Here is a 12,038-nt window from a genome sequence, read left to right on the forward strand (position 1 = left end):
TATATTTTCTATCCAATTTCATATTTAATAAAAATTGTTTTTGGGATGCTTGCTGTGTTTCAGTCACTGCGCTAGGTGCTAGGGATATCCATGAATGCGGTAGGCAGGGGCAAAAATACAAGTAGAAACAAAGGGCATAACGAGGAAGGAGTGAAGCAAAGGATGTGGTTAGTCTAAACCTGAGAGATCAGAGAAGGCTTCACAAAGTGCCTCATGAAGAATGAGTAAGAATTTATTAGGTGAAGTTGGAAAGGGCATATCACATGTACAAAGAGAGACACAGAGACTTGAAACATCTTTGTGCGCTTGGGAATTCCGGTAGTTCTGAATGGCCGGAGTAGAGTGGGAGGGTGGGCTGTATGTCAGGTGATGAGGAGCTAGGTCATCGGGACGTTAGATATTCATCTTGGTGGTAGCCATCAAAGGGTTATGCACTTGTGCACTCCTAGGGTATTTATGGAGCACCAGCTATGATAGGTGGTGCATATACAGCAGTGAACAAGAGCCGTGTGGACCCTTCTTTTGTGAGCCTTACGGAATAGAAGTGAATTGGAGCCAAATTTCTACCCGTCTTTCAAGGTCTGCCCTCCTGAAAAGGGTTGTTTAACTCTCCCAGCTTTACGGATTTTCCCTCTTTGGTACTTACGGTCAGTACCACACAATCTCACATCACATTAACCGTGTGTTGAATAATGATTATGTGTCTTCTCCTCCTAGGTCTTCTTCCCATCCTCTCGTTAGGGAAGATCAGGGCTTAAACCTTGCTGTAGGATCTAGCACAATTCTAAGCATCTGTCATAATCCAGTAGATGTTGATTAAAAGGCAAAGGATGGAATAGAGGGAAATCGTTGAGAAGGGGAGAGGCAGGAGAAGGAAGGACCATTGGAGGTGCAGCAGTAGGAAGTCAACTTGAGAAGTATGGCGATCAGGGAGGAAAGGAGTTGTTTGTTTTGTTTTTGTTTTTGTTTTTTAGAGGAAATGAATTGGAGTTGGCTAGCACTTTCCTGTTTTGACGTGATGTCACAAATCTGTGAAGGCTGGCTTATGATTATGAATTCGTAGGATACATTTTTCCCCTTCTCCTAGTGCCACTTTTCTTGCTGACCTCTTCTGCAGGGCAGACTTAGCTCCTTTTAACCGTCAGTGAAGATACAGTTCTTTGAGTTTCAGCTTCAAATGGAGTCTTCTGCTAGATTGGCTACTCTGGGTGGTCCAGGCCTCCTCATCTTTTGTCTTTGGTGTTCCTTGCAGCCATAAAAATGAAATTCCCAGGTCCTTAAGCTTTGGTAGTTAGCTTTAGGGCAGAATGTGGTGTCAGTACATGCTTAATTCCTGAGGTTCGGTTTTCATTTAGTTTTTGTTCTCTGAGGATTCCTTTGTTCTCAGCATAATTGTTAACATAAAAATATTTTACACATTTATTTATTTATTTATTTATTTATTTATTTATTTATTTTTACACAGTCCTTGGGGTACTTACAGCATTTAATATATTGACCTCGGCTTTGTTCACACTGACTCCAGTGAATTGTATTTGGGTTTTCTGTGCTTGAGACTCTGCTCAGTTGCTGCTGTTGCCCTTGGTTTGTTTTCTTTCAGGATCAACGTGGGTACTTTCATACTTACATACTTACATTTCAAGTTTCATATAAAATCTTATTTTTAATTCCTTCTCTGGCAATTCTTTCCTGGATTTTTAGCTTTGCATAATTATACCTACAATTGAGTCAGAATCCTAAAGTCACCAATATTAATCCTCCTACTCCAACATCACATGATCTTCTAAATTTACTAGTTAACAAAAAATGCCCAAGGCCAGCCACAGCAGATCCTGGTGAACCATATAATATCGAATCCCATGCACAGGGAATGTTTTCAGCATCTAAAATTCCTAGGAGCTTAAAGGGCTTCCCTTAGCGGTGCCTGGGTGGCTCAGTCACTTAAGTGTAGGAATCTTGGTTTGGGCTCAGGTAATGATCTCAGGTCAGGGTTGAGAGATTGAGTCCCACCTTGGGTTCCACGCTCAGCATGGAGTCAGCTTGTCCCTCCCCTCCCCCTTGTCTCCATCCCCCCTCATGCATGTGTGTACACTCTCTCAAATAAATGAATTAAATCTTTATTTTTTTAAGCTTTTATTTATTTGAGAGAAAGAGAAAGAGCATGAGTGGGGGGAGAGGGAGAAACAGACTCCCCACTGAGCAGGGAGCCCCACCCAGGGCTGGATCCCAGGATCCTGGGATCATGATCTGAGCCAAAGGTAGACACTTAACTGACTGAGTCACCCTAGCACCCCATGAATAAAATCTTTAAAAAAAAAATAAAGGGCTTCCCCTTGGCAGGCTCACCAGGCTTGTGATGTAGCCATGGGTTTCAGTGGGTGCCTGGGGCCCTGTCTGGTCTGTGGAATATAGTAAACATTTTAAATCCAGATTTTTTTAAAAAATATTTATTTATTTATTTTAGAGACAGAGACAGAGAAAGAGAGAGAGAGAGAGAGAGCATCAGTGGGAGGGGTAGAGGGAGAGGGAAAGAGAATCTCACGTATTCTGCACCAAGTGCAGAGCCCAATGTGGGGCTCGATCCCACTCCTGAGATGAGGACCTGAGCTGAAACCAAGAGTCAGATGCTTAACTGACTGAGCCACCCAGGTGCTCCTAAATCCAGCTTTTAAAAAGTGTTTTTATTGGAAAAGTAATTTGACATGCTGTTAGAATTTAAAGATTAAACTAATTCTTAAAAAAAAATCAGGATTTATCTTCCTATTTAACAATTTTTGACGCTGAACACATAAGATGTAGAATAAGCAGAAGTACGAGCTCAAAGCCAATTATACAAATACACACACACACACACAGATAGGTAGGTAGGTAGGAGCGGAGATAATACAGAGAACTGGCTTTGGGCATCTATGTGACGTATTTATGTGTTATTAGGATAGTTTAAATTCGATAGCCTTCCCTAGGCTTACATGAGCTATCCATCAGACATCTACTTAAATGCAAAAACAGCCTTTCTTTGTTTATTGAGAGATTTTAAAAAACCTTGGCCAAGTTTCACATCCCTTGATATATGTTTGTATCCAGAACCTTTTGGGAAGATTACTTTAGTGTCATCGACAGCTAAGAAGAATCCTGTCACTTGTGAACTGTGCTAGCATGATAGAAGGTTACTATATTTCTGAGAAAAGTGGCTAGACACTCAGGAGTAATGGGCAAAGGGAAAGAAAGTTAATTAAAAGCACTAAGAGCACTGAATATTACCAGTTCCAGCTTTTCTTGAGTTTGGTTTGTGTGGAGGAGATCTGCTGAAGGAGTTTCATTGTGAGAAGTTCATGTTCTTCAAAAAGACCTGTCTGTCTTTTGAAGTAAGACATGTACATCTTGACTTACTCTGAGTCCAGAGAATCTCTTTAAAGGGCTGGCAGTATATAGAAGAACACTTTTTTTTTTTTTAAGTAGGCTCCACACCCAGCATGGAGCCCAACGTGGGGCTTGAACTCATGACTCTGAGATCAAGACCTGAGCTGCGATAAAGAGTTGGATGCTTAACTGACTGAACCACACAGGTGCCCGAGAAAAACACTTTCTTTTTCAGACTTATTTTAATTTCAGTTCAGGAGAAAATAAAAGATATCTATTTCATTGCTATAAGTATTTCTGTCAGATAATTAGGTGATGAAGGAGATTGGGTTGTGTAATGGCACCTCTACGCACGTATTCTTCCTCTGCCAACTCCCTCCTGCCCCTGTTTTCCCAATAAGCATTGATTCAAATTCTGGCTTTGCCACTTAACAACTGAGGGGACTAGTTGGTAAGCTGAGTTCAAGTTTCTAATGAATCAAATAGGAATAGTGTCAACCTCAAAGACATCATTGTGAGAATTATAACATGATGTGTAAAATACCTCGTGCCAGGCCGAGTGGGCATTCAGTGTATATCCCTTCCTTTTCAGCTTGAATGGTAGAGAATGGATTCTCCCGTCTTGGGACACTGGAGTGCATTTCCTATTCATTTTTTTTTGCATTAGTTCTTTAACATTTTTAAAAATTCTTTTTTAATTGAAGTATAATTAGTCTACAGTGTTATATTAGTTTCACATTATGCGTTAATTCTTGTGGACTGCTGTGTGAAATGCTGACTAACCCATTACTGGAAGCATTTTGTGAGGGATCGTTTGTCAGGGATATTGTAGAGGTATGGACCAGGTGACCTGTAGATGTCCCCTGCATCTTGGTGTGTGTCAACTAACCTCTTTATTACATATAGTTAATTTAGAGAGTTATTTCATTTTAGTCACTGTGTTATCAGGTTATTATCCTCCCGTCTTTTCAGCTCAGGTATTTAGAGAAATCAGAATCTGACTGCTAAACCAATATTCATTCTATATTTGATATTCATATGGTCATATATATCTTTGTATGTGTGTCTCTCCTTTGAAGGGAGGACTTCTGCATTCTTTATGAGGGAAACCCTAAGCTGATCTCTCCATTAGATTTTCTGTAGTGTTTAACTCTTTGTAGATTCATTTGGTACCTTGCATCTTCACTTTGTGTTGCTATATTTTTTAATAGCACAATTAAGCACTCTAGGGGTGCCTGGGTGGCTCAGTCGTTAGGCGTCTGCCTTCGGCTCAGGTCATGATCTCAGGGTCCTGGGATTGAGCCCCGCATCAGGCTCCCTGGTCAGCGGGAAGCCTGCTTCTCCCTCTCCCACTCCCCCTGCTTGTGTTCCCTCTCTCACTGTGTCTCTCTCTCTCAAATAAATAAATAAAATCTTAAAAAAAAAGCCTACTAAAAATATTTAAAAAAAAACAAGCACTCTAAAATTAGAGCAGGTTTATGAATTGTGTTTCCTAGGATTGTAGTAAAGGAGGGATGTATATAATGTTCTTAGCTCTTTGCTTGGAACATGTGAGTGCTCAGAGAATGCTGGCTGTGAACTGTGATTGTACTTGTGTTCCTCATCTTCCAGATTTAAAATTTTTTATTTTTTTATTTTTATTTTTTTATTTTTTTAATTTTTAAAGATTTTTATTTATTTACTGAGAGAGAGAGAGAGAATGGTAGAGAGAGAGCATGAGAGGGAGGAAGGTCAGAGGGAGAAGTAGACTCCCTGCCGAGCAGGGAGCCTGATGCAGGACTCGATCCCGGGACTCCAGGACCGTGACCTGAGCCAAAGGCAGTCGCTTAACCAACTGAGCCACCCAGGCACCCCAGATTTAAAATTTTTTAAGAGCAGGGACTGTGCAATATGTATGCTTCACGTACTGTGGACTCAACATTTTACTCATTTGCTCATTTTACGTAATCATAGATTTTCATTTTCATCATAGTTTTTAATGTTTCATCTTATGTCTTGCAGTGATGAAACTAGAGGATCTGTTTGTAGGTGCTTCTGGTCAGTATTTGGCTATTCAATTCCATCTGGAGTGTGCATATATATTTTTATATTATTATGAATATACAAAAGCAAAAGATCAGTTCAACATTGCTAAAGACATCAGCAAATTACAAATTGATTTGACAGGTAAGACTTGTTACTTTTTGTGGATGATTAACTTATTTTTATGATAAAAGTAACATAGACATTGTATGTTTGGCTATATTGTTTGGTTGCATTTGATTTTTTCTCTTCTATTCTTTGCTTTATAAAAATCAGTTTTAAAGATTTTATTTTAAAAAATCCACAGTTTTAGAACAAGTCTGAAATGAAATATTTTCTTTATTCCTGGAGATTCCCCTTTATTTTCCAGTCTGGTTAGGCACATGTTAGTGATATATATATATATATATGGCAGCCAGGTAGTACACAAATGAACTTTTTCTTTTTTTTTTTTTAAATTAAGCTCTGTACCCAGTGTGGGACTTGAACTTAAGACCCTGAGATCAAGAGTCACATACTCTACCGACTGAGCCAGCCAGGCACCCCCACAAATGAACTTTTGACCATTTGTTGATGGGTGTGAGTTTCCTGAAGTTCCTCCTGACTCCCACATTTGGTGTGGCGTCTTTACATTGCCCTTTCTTGTAAATACCCACCTATGGCTTCCGTCTGCTTTTTTTGTCTTCAGAACAGAAATTGTCGACTGTTTTAGATTCAGTGCCTTAGAACGCTCATGTATTGTTGGCACTCAGACGTTTGTTGAATGAACAGATAAGTTACAGAATTTCTCCAAAAACCTCTGTATTTCTTCTGAATACAAAAAAGAAACTTTGGTCGCTCTTTCTGTCTTGCTGTATCCCTGGGGTGTTACAATATCATTGCCATTCAGTATTGATCATGTTAATGAAGTCCCACCTTATCAGTTCGAGCACACCACTTGTTACACCTCTTGAACCTGAGTTCAGCATTCCAGGCTGTGTCTGTGAAGGTCGAAGTGATTGAACCTATTTGTCCTTCCTGGATTTGGTTTAGATTATCTCTAAGGTCCATTCTTACCCCCTAAATTCTGTGCTTCCTATTCAGCTGGTCTTGTCAATAAAATATTTCAAGTATATTATGGGTTAAATATGACTTTGGGGCCTGGTCTGGGATCTTAGCCATCTTTTGTTACATTGTTTGTATGGGGAAAATTATTAAATATCCAGCTTAGAACTTTTGGAACAATCGCCATATATAAGTTGGAGTCTTGTCTGTATTTGAAAATATAGTTGCATGTAATATGACTTGTGAGGTTAGCTTCAGAGATTATGTTTTTAAATGGTTTGGCCCTTGGGGACTTTTTTTGGGCTATTTAAAAACTAATGGCACAGTATTCTGTATAGTCAGCTTTAACTGCTGGTATATTTACTAGCTAGTTCTTCATATTTTTTTCCAAGTTAAGAGCAAAGAACTTAAAAATACAAATGTGGTACTCACAAATATAAAATGAAAATCAGATTACTATTTTTTTCCATTAAACTGTAGCCTTTCTAGAAAAAAGTGAGCTGTGTTAGACCATCTCAGTAGCTGTTTTTGTGTAGCGTGTTTAAAAGGTTGATGTATAATTTAGATCCAGACTCATTGCAGGATAAAATCCAGACTTCTTAGACTGGTCTTTACAATCAAGGGTCTTTGTAATCTGATGCTTGCCAGAGAGTGGATATTAGAACTGTTGCTTCTATTAAAGCTATTCTGTAGCAAGTTATTTCAGATACAAAATGGAAAAAATGTTGGTGTTAAATGAAGCCAGATAGAATAATACAAAGGCAGTGGGATTTAGAACCTGGATACCCTGGCTTTAAGCTCTGGCTCTGAGACTGAAAGTCGCCGTGATCTTAACCAAGTAACTACACCTCGGAACCTCTGTTTTTTCATTTGTTATATGAGGATGATGATACTTCCTCTACCTATGAAAATTTTTGGGGAAGGAGGTAGTTTGATGCAAAAGTGAGTATCTGTAATCTAGTAGCATAAATCTTGGGTTTGAGTTCTGCCCCCATAGCTTACTGGCTTTATAATTTTATATTTATTTTTATTTTTTATTTTCTGCCCCTGGCTTTATAATTTTATAAGTAGTTTTAAGATAATCACCGAGTTGCAGGTCTTTTTTTTTTTTATGTGAAATGGATAAACACCTTTACAGATTTTAAAGTACTCTGAAAATACTACTTTTCATGATTGTACAGTAGATCTGATTGACAAATCATTAAGTACAATTTAATATGTTTTTTTCAGGTGCTTTGGGGAAAAGGACACGGTTCCAGGAAAATTATGTGGCACAGCTTATTCTAGATGTAAGAAAGGAAGGGGATGCCTTTTCACATTGTGAATTCAGTCCAGCACCTACTCCTCAGGAACATTTAACCAAGGTGAGTAGGATTGTAAGTTATTTAAATTACCATCCAAATCTAACAGGTTTAGTAGGTGAGTTTTATAGAAACACTGAATGTTTTGGTAAGAGGCTTCATTTTGTTCCTTCTCGAGCTTTTTCATGGTAGCTGGGGGTTTTAGAAAATACCCAAGCAAACCAACGTGTGTTTAAGCCTTTTTTACCCTTAAATAGAGATAAAATGTCGTTTTTCTTTTAGACTTCAGTAATATGAATTAGTAATGCAGTCAGTTATGTATTACTGTTCCTTGAAAAAATTTAAAAGACAGACTGGGTAGAGCCTAATTTTTCTAGCTGCTACTGTATTTGTTGCCTTAACTTTTGCCTTCTGTGGATATTTTTGAATATTAAGAGACTTGAAATTTCTTAGGCTTCTTCAAAATATATGAACAGATGATAAGAATTTCTTTTTACCAGTGTTCTGATCCTTTGTTACTGTCATTATTGGGCTGATTGCTGCCTTATTGTTTTTCTTGACTTGGCTAATGCATTCTCTTTGTTTTTGTTTTTGTTTTTTTAAGATTTTATTCTTAAGTAGTCTCTACACCCAATGGGGGCTCGCACTTATAACCCTGAGATCAAGAGTCACATATTCTACCAACTTAGCCAGCCCAATGCATTCTCTTCTTGTAGCTTAAATTTATGGCTCTTTGTCAGTTTACCTACTTAAATGCCTTTCCATCTGCTTCCATAGAGGTCATTAGCATTTATATTTTCTTACTGCGGAGATTCCAAGCCAACACTTTTGGTTGTCCTTTGCCTGATGTTACTGTCTTTGAAGCCCTACCCTTCATTCCAGAGCCTATAAACAAATTTACCCTGGGTACACTGAACATTAAAATTCTATTCTGCATTGAAAATAGTGCCCAGAGGAGGGACTAGGGCTGGGAACAAAGAGTGACAGCAGTCAGGAGTCCCAGGGAAAGCCTTTGATGAGCTATTGCACACTGCTGGGCTTGTTCCAAGCCCTCTCTTGTTTGCTTTTGAGATAACTTCAGGGAGGAACCGCGGTTGATTCTAAGGAGAAGGAAGGAAGGAAGGAAGGAAGGGAGGGAGGGATGTAGAAACTCAGGGATAAGACTACACAGGGTGCTGTCTGTACTTCCTGATGCAGGTTGAGCTGTAGTGAAGTGCGTTTCCACTGCTGTGTTGATGCTGGTCAGGGAACACGGTGCTGTTACCTGCCTCAGACCTCTCTTCCCTCCTTACGTGTATGGCCTTTCCTCTTTAGATCCCCCTTTTTTTCCTAAGCCTTTTGATGTAACCCAAGCCCCTCCCTACCCAAGCCCCTCCCTAAGTCTTAGATTAACTGCCATAAAGCTGATTTTTAGGCCATCGCATAAGCATCAGTGAAAAGAGATTCCATTCTGCAGTCCACACATTCAATTCAGTAATCCATTGTTTATTGTTTTTTTATATAGAGTTCTCTTACTGAAAATTGTCTCAGGGGCGCCTGGGTGGCTCAGTTGGTTAAGCGTCTGCCTTCGGCTCAGGTCATGATCCCAGGGTCCTGGGATCGAGCCCCACATCGGGCTCCCTGCTCGGCGGGGAGCCTGCTTCTCCCTCTCCTTCTGCCTGCTGCTCTCCCTGCTTATGCTCTCTCTTTCTCTGTCAGATAAATAAGTAAAATCTTAAAAAAAAAAAAGAAAAGAAAATTGTCTGCTCAATTTTCTTTTGTGAGGCTCAATCCCGGGACCCAAGGACCATGACCTGAGCTGAAGGGAGATGCTTAACTGACAGAGCCACCCAGGTGTCCCTAAAGTACACTGTCTTTTTAATAACCAATCCTTGGGGGGAAAAAAAAGGATCACTATTATACCAATTTTAGTTATTACAAAATATATCCTGATTAGAAATGTTACAGTGTGAAAATGTATATCTTAGAATTGAGAAAACAGTAACTTTATTGCCAGTGAGGAACGTATTTCCCTTTAGACCTTCTTAGATTTTTAATCTGTTATTAATGGGGAATTACATAGACTTAAGCCATTGGAGATCAGGGTTTAATAAGCCAACAGTTAGGAGCAACCCTGATGTGCACATGAAAGACACAGTCTCTGTTCTTGAGATGCCTGGGTGGCTCATCAGCTAAGCTGATGACTCTTGATTTCAGCTCAGGTCTTGATCTCAGGTTGTGGGATTGAGTCCCACATCCGGCTCCGTGCTTGGTGCGGAGTCTGCTTGTCCCTCTCTCTCTCTCTCTGCTCCAACCCCGCTCATGCTCTCTCTCTCTCTCTCAAAAAAAAAAAAGTCTTAAAAAAGGACAATTTGTTCTTAGTTGTTCAATTGTGTATTCACAAAAAACACATGCATACATGATCAGCGTCACTAATGAGAAATATGCCTTAATGCTAAATATGGTGTGTGTCCTGCATATGGGAGATAAATTATGTGCTAGCTTCTTGATTCAGTAGAATGTTACAAGGTCCAGGTGGGACTGAGGTAGAACAATATTTTAAATTTGGGACTTGCAGAACAGTTAGGTAAGTAGGTACTGCGGCAGACCCATTTTAATTTCAAAAGAGCAGAATAGGAACATAGGGAATTTTGAATGAAGATCAAAGCTGTTTTGATGACTTGCTTGTGTCTGGCAAATAAATAATGCCATGCTGCCAACACTGACATATCTCAGGTCTTTGGTGGTGGAGGGGAGGGATCCTGGGATGGCAGGAGACTTGGGTCTCTGTCCTGTCCTTACTGTCTAGCCTAGGGTGAGAATCTGGGACAGTTATGGTATTCTTAGTTTCCTCATTTGTTTTTCCCACATCACACTTTGTTAAAGGATCAGATGAGATTTGTAAAGCTATCGTACGGATGTGTTATTAAACATTGTGTATTAGGGGCGCCTCGCTGGCTCAGTCAGTAGAGCACATGACTCTTGATCTCACGGTTGTAAGTTTGCGTCCCATATTGGGTGTGGAGATTACTTAAAAATAAAATCTTTAAGGTTGCCTGGGTGGCTCAGTCAGTTAAATGTCCGACTTTTGGTTTCAGCTCGGGTCATGATCTCAGGGTCGTGAGATGGAGCCCTGAGTCTGGCTCTGTGCTCCGTGGGGAGTTTGCTTGAAGATTCTTTCCCTCTACCCCTCCCCCCACTCGTACATGCGTTCTCTGTCTCTCAAATAAATGAATCTTTAAAAAGAAGTCTTTAAAAAAACACCAAAAAACAAGCAAAAAACCAAAAGAAAACATTGTGTATTAATAAGTAGGTTGATGCATTCCCTTAAGGATGTGAAAAGACGAGAATTTTGGGATATTGTAGAGCTACATGGTCCACTATGGTAGCCATCAACCACGTGTGATTGTTAATCACTGGGAAGTTGGTTGGTCCAATTTTAGATGTGCTGAAGTGTAAAAGGCACATCAGATTTCATAGACTATGAAGAAAAGAATGTATAATATCTAATTAATAAATTTCTGTTGACGCATATTACAAGAATAGTATTTTTGATGTATTCAGTTAAATCATTTTTAAAAGTTTACCTTTTTATTTTAAGTGGGGCTATTACATAGGTAGTTCTAGTTTTTAAATTATGAAAGGCCTGTGTTGAAAACGATGGCCACCAGGGTGCGCTCTGCACCCGCCTGCCCTGCCTTTGAAGGGGCTCGTTCGGGAGGAAGAGCCACTTTTTCAACGGATTCTGAGCGGAAGCCTAAGGTTCTGTGTTCCTCCCGTCAGCAATTTCTTGGGGTGGGGGGGGGTGCTGTACTCTTTTTTTAAAAGGCTGTAGATAGAGCTCGGCCTACAGTTAGGGAGAATTTGAGGATGGACAAGGAAAGCTGTTCCTCTGGGCTGTGTTTTGGGCAGATTTACTGCTTACTAGTTAAGAGGTTGACCCCTTAGCCAGAGGCAGTTTCCAGCCTTCTGGTCCATTTAGCTCCCAGTTTTGGCTACTTTTATTGAACTAGAAAAAATTTTAAATTAAAGTTGTGCCTATTTTATTTTAAATGTACAGTTTGAATTTCGAAAAATAGACCTATGGAATGACCACCACCATAATAAAAATAGAATCATTTCCATTGCACCAGAAAGTCACTTATACTCCTTCATAGTCAGTCACTTTCCCTCTCACTGGTCTGCTTTCTGTCCCAGATTAGAGCTGCTTTTTCTAGAATTTCAAATAAATGGAATCATACAGTATGACTCTCTTGTGTCTGGTTTCTTTCACTTAGCATTATGTTTTTTTAAGTTATAATAATTCTTTTTTTCCAGTTTTATTGAGAAATA

At 39.5% G+C, this 12,038-nt stretch overlaps 1 protein-coding gene across 3 annotated transcripts in view; it reads left to right on the forward strand.

Moving 5' to 3' along the window:
* TTC27 (tetratricopeptide repeat domain 27) overlaps nt 1-12,038 on the forward strand; it is a 168,888-nt gene that overhangs the window by 20,455 nt on the left and 136,395 nt on the right. For 2 of the 3 annotated variants that reach the window (XM_027623115.1, XM_027623117.1), the window contains exons 6-7: nt 5,362-5,526; nt 7,657-7,790. In XM_027623115.1, the coding sequence (XP_027478916.1) occupies nt 5,362-5,526; nt 7,657-7,790 (299 nt within the window). The remainder of the gene's footprint in view (nt 1-5,361; nt 5,527-7,656; nt 7,791-12,038) is intronic. The other variant, XM_027623116.1, reaches the window with a different exon arrangement.

Source organism: Zalophus californianus, chromosome 8 (assembly GCF_009762305.2).
Source record: "Zalophus californianus isolate mZalCal1 chromosome 8, mZalCal1.pri.v2, whole genome shotgun sequence".
Taxonomy (NCBI): Eukaryota; Metazoa; Chordata; class Mammalia; order Carnivora; family Otariidae; genus Zalophus; species Zalophus californianus.